General features: G+C 37.2%; 1 protein-coding gene across 1 annotated transcript; it reads left to right on the plus strand.

Moving 5' to 3' along the window:
- The first annotated feature begins 1,749 nt into the window (after window positions 1-1,749).
- Window positions 1,750-10,630, plus strand: LOC149141901 (phospholipid-transporting ATPase 1-like). The gene is made up of 8 exons (XM_089450180.1): window positions 1,750-2,303; window positions 2,430-4,571; window positions 4,764-5,085; window positions 5,246-6,041; window positions 6,299-6,422; window positions 6,861-7,080; window positions 9,167-9,625; window positions 9,749-10,630. Exons 2-8 carry the CDS (start codon window positions 2,705-2,707, stop codon window positions 9,960-9,962), a joined length of 4,002 nt encoding a protein of 1,333 aa, XP_089306306.1. The 5' UTR covers window positions 1,750-2,303; window positions 2,430-2,704; the 3' UTR covers window positions 9,963-10,630.
- The last annotated feature ends 411 nt before the right edge of the window (window positions 10,631-11,041 follow it).

Below are 11,041 nucleotides of genomic sequence, written 5' to 3' on the forward strand. Positions count from 1 at the left end.
GACATTCCCATTACAGAGTGCATGAACAATACACCCCCTTTACATCACAGAGTGCATGAACAATACACTCCATCACTGTCATGGACATCTAATACAATGTTTTAAGAATAATAAGTTTAAGTTGTTTGGTGAGACTTCATTTCCACAGCCATTGCCAATTGAGCTACCCAAGCAAACATTAGTATCAATCATTTTGATTAGGTCAAATCACATAAAATAAAATAGAAAACAAAAAATTAATAATTAAACCATGTAGATTTATCGACAATGTTGACAATAAAAGATATTCCTCATATTCCTCATTTAGTATTGGACTAGCTTAGATTCATCAGATCTACCAACAACTAAGAAGGATCAAATAGCTTGAGATGCAAACCTCTTTTAGAGTGAAAAAGATTTATGTGGACTCTCGGTTTTTTATGGATCTAATTTGGTTTTAGGGTGTTGAAATTTATATATACATTTAAAAGTACATTTTAAACAAGAAAAAATCATATTCATGCTCAAAATTGTATTTTCAAATTCCAAAAAAAACCATTTCACACTATGCCATATTAATATAAAACTAAAATATTAAAAAAAAATATATATATCATTTAATCTTATATGTAAGATATTAATTACTTTGTTGAATAAAATTTGTCAAAATAGAAATAAATTAATTAATGATCTAAAATCTAGAAATATATAGTAAAAATGAAATGTTATGTTTTACAAATTATCAATAGGTAATTATAAATGATTTTTTCAACTTTTTTGAATAATTATAACTATACTCACTACTAATTTCCCAAAAAAAAAAATTGGATTTGCCAAAACGTTTTCAAGAAAAATAAAGGAATTGTTTTTCGTGCGATTTTTTGGACTTTTTGGTTAAATTGAGGTGAAATCTTGACTTGTGTTATTTAAACTAGTTTTTTGACTATGGATTCAACACCCTAGAAAACTCCTATGGCACTTCAATTGCACATGATTACCCATCAAACTTGTGATTTCAATAAATTCCTGCAAGATTTTAAAAAAATTAGACCAAAAAAACTTATCGTAAAAACTTCCAAAAAATCACACTAAAAACAACTCCAAAATAAATAGTAAATTTTGGAGTCGTCTAACGAGGCGAAGGAATTGCCCGACTGCCAAAAATCACCGAAATCTAGGCAAAAAATTTTCAAAATTTTTTGTAGGAGCAGTATTTGAATCATGTATTTGAGGGTGGAAATGGATTCAGCACCATCAAAAATGTCTAAAACACCTAAAATTTTGAAGTTTAACAACTGTAACTTGGATTTACAAAAATCCTTACCAAATTTTCTCTAAATATGACCGGAATTTCCACCGGAATTTCTACAACTTTCCGGACAACTCCTCCGCTGCGTTAGACTACGCCGTAAATTTCTCACTGTAAAAAAACAAAAAGTTCAAAAAAAGGTTTTGCCAAAACGTGAGGAAAAAGTTATAAAGTTTTCTGTATGGGTGGGCGTTGACTAAATAGAATTGTTGAATTTGTAGGCGAGCGAGAGAGAAGTTAGCGCGTGGGGGTTTCAAATTAGTGAAGGCACGTCATGGCGGGCGTTGTACGGAATCCTTCTAGACATTCATGTAATTGAATTCAATGCAGTCGGCGTGAGCTGGATGGTGGAGCCACAATTTATGGCTGTTTCTAGAACAAACATGGCCTGGCCTTCCATCTTTGACTTTAATTCCTCTTCCCTGTCTTAATCTTACCTTTAATCCCTGCTACTTTGGGGGAATTCCCATTCTATTCCGTGCAAATCTCGTTCCCGGATGCACAGGTCGAAAGCTGGAGGAGTCTCATTCCAATCTCGACTGCAATTAGTATTTAATATTTGGTCCACAAGTTCTGGACTTTTCGCTGGCCGTCCATGGAAAGTTCGAAACCCCTTGGGTTGCGTTTCAAAGTGGAAATGCAGATCTCGTTTTGGAGATGGGGAGGTTTCCTTAGGCTTTTCTAGTAAGATGGCAGAAGGGGAGATTAGTTGCTTAAGTTGATTGGAACTTGGCTATCTGGGGCCCTCTTTTCAGGAATGGCTGTGCAATTTTGACATTTCAGTCTCCTTCAATCTTCTGCGAGGCAACGAATTTAATGTGAAGAAGATCCGATTTCTTTTAGCAGTCGAATTAATCGGAATTGTCTTCAAACAATATTTTCAGTTTGAAGTGCTCCGAAATATGTAAACAAGCTGGATTTTGCGCCTGCGATTCTAGATTTCACCATTGTCTTTCTAGTAGTCGAGAACTGCAAATCTTCGCCTCTGAGCACCGATTTTTTCCGAGCGGGAACGGTAAGGTCTATAGCTTGAGTACAATTCGATTTATTTTTCCGGTCTAGTTAGAACAGAAGATCCAAGATGCTCTTTGTAATATTCGCCGTTAGCACAATTTGATGGCTTTATGTCTGTTTGCTGCAGTTTCACACAGAGTACTAACAAAAGCCATCGCCAGTTTGCATCAGCCATAAAAAATTTAGAATTATTTTACAGGGAAAGTAGCGGAGGGCAAAAAATTCATTTACAATCATTGTTAGAGTACGATTACAAGTTTTCAGTTACATACTGCAGAGTATCTCGTATGTACATATGCAGACCGAATAACAAGCATATCCCTAGTGTTTTTTTGGTGCCTGGAGGTTTTTATTATGCACTACATTTAAAATCCGATCTACTTCTCCTGATGCTGGAAGATTATGTCTTCTCCAAGGCCATTATTACCTTCCTTGTCTCCCTATCCAGTAGAGAGTGAGGGTTTTAATTCCATTCGGTCCAATGCTCCTGTGCCCTCATCCTCAGATTCCGAAGCTCCTTCTGCCAATAATCATAATCAAGCCACCCTGAATCTCTCAAAAATGAACACTAGTAAAGGTTCTCAGCATGAAAGTCCGTTACATGATGTGAGTTTAAGTAGTGAACCGAATTTAGGCAGTCAGCCGAGCTTTCCTCATTCACATTCAACAGGGGGAGCGCAATTAACACACTCCGGTTCCAAAAGTTCAGCTTTTCATTCAAAGTCAAAGCGGCAACGGGGATCTTCGTGGTCAGATGGTTCAACTGCAACAGGTTCTTCATTCCGCTACAACATGAACAGAGGCACTTCTGTCAAGGCTTTCGAAATTTCTGATCAGTCAAGTGGTCATTGGTCTCAGAAAACAAAATCAGAACAGGGCTTTCCAAAGAGGAATGGTTCCAGAGGAACCGAATCAGATGCCCTAGGAAGCTCACAGAGGGAAATAAGTGAAGAGAATTCAAGATATATATATATCAATGACCCTGATCAAACAAATGACAAGTATGAGTTTGCTGGTAATGAAATTAGGACTAGCAAGTATACACTCATCACGTTCTTGCCTCGGAATCTGTTTGAGCAGTTTCACAGGTTTGCTTATATATATTTTCTCATAATTATTGTTTTGAATCAACTTCCATTCCTCGCAGTCTTCGGAGGAGTTGTTTCCGCTTTACCACTGGCATTTGTTCTGATTGTCACTGCAATCAAAGATGGTTATGAAGATTGGCGTCGCCACCGAGCTGATAGGACAGAGAACAACAGAATGGCAAATGTATGGCAGGATGGGAATTTTCAGTCAAAGACATGGAAACAAATTAGGGTTGGAGAGGTTGTGAAAATTTGTGCAAATGAAACCCTTCCTTGTGATTTGGTATTGTTGGGAACTAGCGATCCAAGTGGTGTTGCTTATGTCCAAACAACTAATCTGGACGGAGAATCAAATCTGAAAACGAGATATGCCAAGCAGGAAACATCAGTGAGGATGCCAGAGAAAGAGCCTATTTCAGGAACCATCCTTTGTGAACAACCAAATAGAAATATTTATGGATTTCATGCAAACATGGAATTTGAAGGGAAACGGATTTCACTTGGGCCATCAAACATACTGCTGCGAGGTTGTGAACTGAAAAATACTTCTTGGGCTGTTGGAGTCGTAGTTTATGCTGGCCAAGAGACCAAAGCCATGTTGAATAGCTCAGGTGCACCATCAAAACGAAGCAGATTGGAATCCCATATGAACAGGGAGACACTGTTTCTGTCCTCGTTTCTCATTACCATGTGTGCAGTTGTGGGACTAGGCATGGGGTTCTGGTTGCATCGCCATAAGGATGAACTAAGCACTTTACCTTACTATCGGAATAGGTATTTCAACAGTTCAAGCAACAAACTTTATGATTATTACGGTATGGGAGCAGAGGTAGTATTTGCAATATTTATGGCTGTGATAATATTCCAGATTATGATACCAATTTCTCTGTATATATCCATGGAGCTGGTCCGTGTGGGACAGGCCTTTTTCATGATCAGAGATGAAAGTATGTATGACGGTGATTCCAAATCAAGGTTCCAATGCCGAGCACTGAATATAAATGAAGACCTAGGACAAATAAAGTATGTTTTTTCAGATAAGACGGGGACTTTAACAGAAAACAAGATGGAATTTCGAGATGCAAGTGTATTTGGCACAAATTATTGCACCTCAAATGTTTCAGCAGAGCATGGTGACCAAAGGTCTTCTGCTGGAAACGAAGAGAAGGAAATATCTGCAGGTTCGTAAGCCGTGCTCTGTCTCTTAATGTCTCAAACCTTTTGTTCCGCTGGGATTATTTTGGTCTTGTTCTACTGCAATTTGCCTTTCCAGGAAAAAACACACTCACACACATACACGGTTTTTATTTACCTTATTTCATATCAATCTTTAGCTGATGTTTTCCTTTCACTTGTTTGGGTTCACCTTATAGATACTACGGATGGAATTGATGATGGAGAGGTTTGGAAGCCAAAGATGAAGGTTGATGTGGTTCCCAACCTTGTGCAGTTGCTACAGAAGGATAATATCACACAGGAGAGCAAATGTGCACATGATTATTTTCTCACTCTTGCAGCTTGTAATACCGTAGTGCCCATTATACAGGAAACATTGCAGAAAGAGAAGCTGATCGAATATCAAGGCGAGTCTCCTGATGAACAGGCATTAGTGTATGCTGCAGCTGCCTACGGATATGCTCTTATTGAGCGAACATCTGGTCACATTATAATTAATGTGCAAGGTGAAAAACAGAGGTATCATTTTCTCTTCTCTATTGATGTTGGAGTCTGGACTAAATATTATGTGAAGTTTACCTTTTGATGAGTGGTAATTTAGTTGATATATTGCTGAAAGATTTCAATGAGCATTTGGATAAGCTACCATACTGATTTATCTGTTTCCTACAATTGAAAGGTTTGATGTTGCGGGGCTGCACGAGTTTGACAGTGATCGTAAACGAATGTCAGTTATAGTTCGAACTCCTGATAATACTCTGAAATTATTAGTAAAAGGTGCAGATAATTCGATGCTTGGTATTATAGACAAAACATCGAATGCCAACTTGGGCAAAGATGCCGAAGGATCCTCGAGGGACTTGATTTCGGTCACGGAAAGCCATTTGCATGAGTATTCATCACAGGGATTGCGGACACTCGTTGTTGGGGCTAGAGATCTTAGTGTTGCAGAATATGAAGACTGGCATCATCGGTATGAAGAAACCAGTAATTTATTAATAGGCCGGACAAAAAAGCTTCGTGAGATTGCAATTAGCATTGAACGCAATCTTAATTTATTGGGAGCCACTGGGATTGAAGATCGGTTGCAAGATGGCGTTCCAGAAACAATAGAGTCTCTCAGACAAGCAGGCATTAAGGTCTGGGTTTTGACAGGAGATAAGCAAGAAACTGCAATTTCCATTGGCATTTCTTGTAAACTTCTTACTTCTAGTATGCAACAGATTGTAATCAATGGTAAGTCTAAAGAAGCTTGTCAGAAGCTTTTAGAAGATGCAAAAGCTACATACGGGATAACCAAAACAGAAAGAAAGAAGGCCTTTTTGCAAAGACGGAGAATGATCTTTACTGAAACCATGTCAGAGGTTGGTGGACATATATCAAATACTTCTAGAGAGATGATGCATCCACCATTGGCACTCATTATTGATGGTACCAGCCTTGTTTATATATTGGAAAATGCGTTGGAGGATGAGGTACATTTCATTATTCTAGTGACAAGCACTCTCTGCAGACCTTGTTTTTCTCTTTTCTATATCATCATTTTCAACCTTCCACTATTCTTTTACTGGATAAAGAAAGCCATGCACCTGAGGAATTCTTCTTGAGAATGTCCTTTACGAAGTGTATCTTTTTATGTTAATTCAAGAAAGGTTGATAGTCGCAATAACTCTCCGGAATTTTTCACCTAGAACATATATGACCGTTTTGTTCTTGTCAATTTTGTCTGCAGCTCTTCGATCTGGCTACACAATGTAGAGTAGTCCTCTGCTGTCGAGTTGCACCTTTGCAAAAAGCTGGGATAGTTGCCCTAATAAAAAACAGAACCGATGATATGACACTGGCCATTGGTGATGGTAAGTACCTGCATGGTTATTATCAAAATATTTCGACATTCTTTTGGTTCTGTAGGAACCGTTGAAATGATTTGAGTCTTCCTATTGTAGTGGTATCACTGTTTGTATATGGGGTTGAATGATTATATGATAATGGTCTGTGGTTGACAAGAATTCTTGATTTTATTCTCAAGGATTTAAAAATAGTTGAACATTTTTGTTTCACTTGGTAACTAAATGAAATATCTAAAGCTGCATGACAAAATTTCCGGGGTATCCATATTATTCTAGATATATAAGAATTTTTTCTTCCTTTCAAGTTCACTGAAGCAATTAGCTCACCTGCATTTTATTATGTCAGTTGGATGAAGATATTGCTCAAATATGGTGCTAGTTTATATGTCAGAGGCTTTTCTGTCTTTATTTGTTGTAACTGACATTTTAGTGTTGTTTTCTCAGGAGCAAATGATGTTTCTATGCTCCAGATGGCAGATGTTGGAGTAGGAATAAGTGGCCAAGAAGGCAGGCAAGCTGTAATGGCATCAGATTTCGCTATGGGGCAATTTAGATTTCTGAAACGATTATTGCTAGTGCATGGTCACTGGAACTATCATCGCATGAGCTATATGATTTTGTACAACTTTTACAGAAATGCTATATATGTCTTGATGCTTTTCTGGTGAGTTTTACACCACAGATGGTTCTAAGGGTTCAATAAAGGGGTTCCCGTAGTGTGAAACTTGTTGCTTTTTACTTCTGTAAATGTTTTTTGTTGTTCATTGGTTTAGGGATTTGCAAAAGCTTCATGGTCCATCTTAGTGTTTCTTTATTGTCCTAGAACAGTAACCGTTGTCTCCAGCCTCTAATGGCATTGTTTAGTAGACTAACCAATAGTTTGAATGTCGGATTATATTATTTTGAAAGTTTTTTGATTAGTTTGTTACCTGGTTTCCATTTCTGTAACCCAAACCGGAAATTTGGCCAATTTTCTTGAACTTCACCCTCTGTATAAAACTAGAGATTTCTTCCAAAGAAACACCAGAAGTTAAAGATGGTTAGCTGTGTCCAATAGGAAAAAAGAAAAGAAAGAGAAAAATTGAAGATGCCCCAGAAAACTGATTTATTCTTCACAGGCATGAGCTTTTGAATTTGATTCTCAGCTTGTTAGAGTCGAGGCTCAATCATATCTTTAGACTTAATAGGTGCCCAACTTCATCTATGGGCTCAAGCAATTTAGTCAATATTCATTTGGAGCTATTTCATTTTATGTTTCACTGAATTGCTTGCTTAATTTTAGATTCTTATGTTGATTTTTTTTCCAAAAGCTCTTTGCAAGAGTATATCTTACAAAATTTTCACGCCAAACAAATGTTCTTTATTCCATTTTGGGTAATTATGGTTACTAGTATTCTGAGAAAGAGCTTTCTGTTTTCTTGGGAGATGCTTCGACATTCAAAGTGTAATGGTCATAGAATATTTTTCCTTTTTTTTTCGAATGACAAATTCAGGGTAAATTCAAAGGCATCCCTAGGTGCAGAGACAAACCCAGGCACCAAATCCAAACAACAGCCAGAGCATAAAAATTGACTATTGACTATCAGCGTTCAAGTGCCAGATCAAAACAAGCCGACAAGGACTGACTGGAGTGACAAGTATGAAACTCAAGATGTGTGTGGCTATTTGACGACTTTGCTGTGAAATGACGAGTTCAGGTGGCAAATTGTCATTTTGAACTTGCTCTGAAATCCCTACAAACATTTGGTGTTTAGTACTAAAATATTACCTCCAACCCAACTTTAGGTGTCTGTACATAAAGCTCAAATAAATGAATAACCTGAATGGCAAATTCTATTTTTAAGTCACTTTTATGAAGAGGCACGAGTATGGTGGGGAAATTAGAATATTTATCAACATTAAATAGGTTACACTCATATAATCTTGTCCTAAAGAGTCTAATATAATCTTGTTCTAAAGAGTCTAACGTCCTAAAGAGTCTAATATAATCTTGTTCTAAAGAGTCTAACTTATATAGACAAAATGACTTCTTTCATGACATTTTTTCTTGTTAATTTTAACCAGAATCTGGCAAAGATTAAAAGCTTGAGTTTAAGTTGTTTAATTTGTAAAATGAGAGTGCCCCAAGGGGTTTTGAGGGTGCTGAATCTGTTTATGCATTCAAAAATGTATTTTAAACAACAAAAAATCACATTCTTGCTTTAAATTGGATCTTCGGATTCTGGTGAAAAAGACTATTTCATCTATAAGTTAGACTACGCCTTCAGAATATATGCTCATTTTCTGATGAATTTTTCTCTCTTTTTATTCTATGTTTTGGAGTTTTTGTTTGGAATATGGCAAAATAATTTTTATCAGATTGCGTTTTTTTGTTATTTAAAATCCATTAGCTTCTTGAAAATCCCCTGGGGCACTAGGATTGGACAGAGTTCACATATCAAACTTGTGATTCCAACAAATTCTTACTGGATTTAGAGCAAATTTGACCGGAAAACCTTAAAAATGTAGAATACTTAGACGATGGCTATGTATTGAGAAGATATTGACTGCAGTAGGAAGATGGACGTGACTTTATAGGACATGATTTTTGTATCTTGCTGCAATTTTTTCTGAAGCTGTTGCTTGTTTTGACATATTAGGAAAATAGGTACCTTGTTATTTACTTAGTTCGTGATGTTTATGTTGAATTGAGATCCTGGTAAATTAGTTTTTCGGATTACCAACGCCTTTTCTCCTTTGGTATTCTGCAGGTATGTATTCTACACGGCCTTTACTGCAACAACTGCCATAACTGAATGGAGTGGTCAACTGTATTCTATCATCTATACTGCATTGCCGACAATAGTAGTGGGTATTTGGGATCAAGACCTGAGTGACAAGGTTTTAATTGGTTTCCCTCAACTGTATGGGTCTGGGCAGAGGGAGGAAAATTATAATCCTTACCTGTTTTGGGTGACGATGATAGATACATTATGGCAAAGTCTTGTTATTGTATATGTAGGTTACTTTGCTTACACACATAGTACAGAGGACATGTGGAGCATCGGCAGTCTGTGGACTATTGCCGTGGTTCTACTGGTGAACCTCCATCTTGCCATGGACATTTTTTCCTGGACAGTGATCACTCATGTTGCAGTGTGGGGATCGATTGTTGCCACATGGATCTGCCTTATTATCTTGGATTCCATCCCAGGTTTACCAAGTTATGGGTATGTGGATCATTTCACTGCATTTTCTGTTTTGGATTCAATTATTTAGCAGGTACGAACCTAATCATGACTTTATATCTGCTGCTAATACGGTGATTATTGTATGCCACTTGTTTCATTCAGGACAATATACCATGTAATTACAAGGGGATCGTATTGGCTGTGCCTTATTCTTACAGTGATCTTGGCACTGCTTCCTCGCTTTCTGGTCAAAATGATTAAGCAGAGATTTTGGCCTACAGATATTGACATAGCTCGGGAAGTAGAAATTTCGACAAAGAATCCTGGCTATTCAGCTGCGGAGCTTAATCAAATTACTGCTTCTGCTTCTAGTTGATTTCTCTTTCTCAGTTTCGGTTACTAGCTCAGCTGGCAGGCAAAATCAGAGGATCTGTTATTTTAGTTTATAACTGAGTGAATATTGCTATGGAGGCTGGCTGTGATGCTGTGTAATATGCTTATTGCATACCAGCTGTTGCAGCAAAACTGAGCTAAGTGAATTGGCTGTTCTTCGCCATTACCTATGTGGCTATGTACAAGTAAGTTAGTTCAACTGTAATCTATTCTATCCTGTCCTACACTGGTTCTGGTCTGGTCATTTCAAGTGTACATGTACCTGTACCACCAGAGAGAGTTTGTAATGTAATTAGCCTATTTTTTGGGGCCAGAATCTACCTGCATGGCATTCTTTCAACACTTCCCAACTCTCTTGAGCACTTCGTGTGCTCTATTACTTCATTCACAATCTTTTATTACATGTATTTTAAGCCAGTGCTGCTTGTCATAGCTCACTAGAACGGATCTATATTAGCCCCCACCAAGATGGTCGGGTCAATCGAGTTGGAGTATTAGTTAGCTTATGCACATGGAGATTGCTTCTTAAGGTGTTATATAAATCCATATTAAATTTTGATATATCCCGTACATAAAGGTATAAATCATCATTTGTTGTATATTTTTTTTTGGTTTAAGTCAGGGAATTTCATTCACAGCAAAAAAAAATTACATTGCGGTTTATAGCTTTGGGTATTTCGAGTGGCCTCACCCTTAATTTGTTAACAGGTTTATAGTTTATCAAAAGTTTTACACAAGTGAAAAAAGCATTGTACTTTCCAAAACAGAAAATGCCCGTACAATTAAAAAACCAGCCCATTCAGGCCACAGTGGGTCTGAAAGTCAGAAAATGCCCACACAATTAAAAAAAGCCAGCCCATTCAGACCACAGTTGGTCTGAAAGAAACCAGTCCATTCAGAGCACAGTTGGTCTGAAAGTCAGAAAATGCCCACAATTAAAAAAAGACAGAATTCTCCACATTCACTCACCCCATGGGGATATTTTTTTAGTGAATTAAAGAATTATTTATTAATTATGATGTAACCAATTTAATTTTTTGTAATTATTAAAATATGTGTATT

The sequence above is a fragment of the Pinus tabuliformis genome, chromosome X (assembly GCF_031772625.1).
Source record: "Pinus tabuliformis cultivar Carrire ecotype Pingquan chromosome X, CPIR1, whole genome shotgun sequence".
NCBI classification, from domain to species: Eukaryota; Viridiplantae; Streptophyta; class Pinopsida; order Pinales; family Pinaceae; genus Pinus; species Pinus tabuliformis.

Coding starts and splice junctions, on each gene's coding strand:
- LOC149141901 (XM_089450180.1), top strand. CDS start 2,705: ATGTCTTCTCCAAGGCCATTATTACCTTCCTTGTCTCCCTATCCAGTA. Junction 7,081..9,166: donor TATGTCTTGATGCTTTTCTG/GTGAGTTTTACA, acceptor GGTATTCTGCAG/GTATGTATTCTACACGGCCT. Junction 9,626..9,748: donor CCAGGTTTACCAAGTTATGG/GTATGTGGATCA, acceptor TGTTTCATTCAG/GACAATATACCATGTAATTA.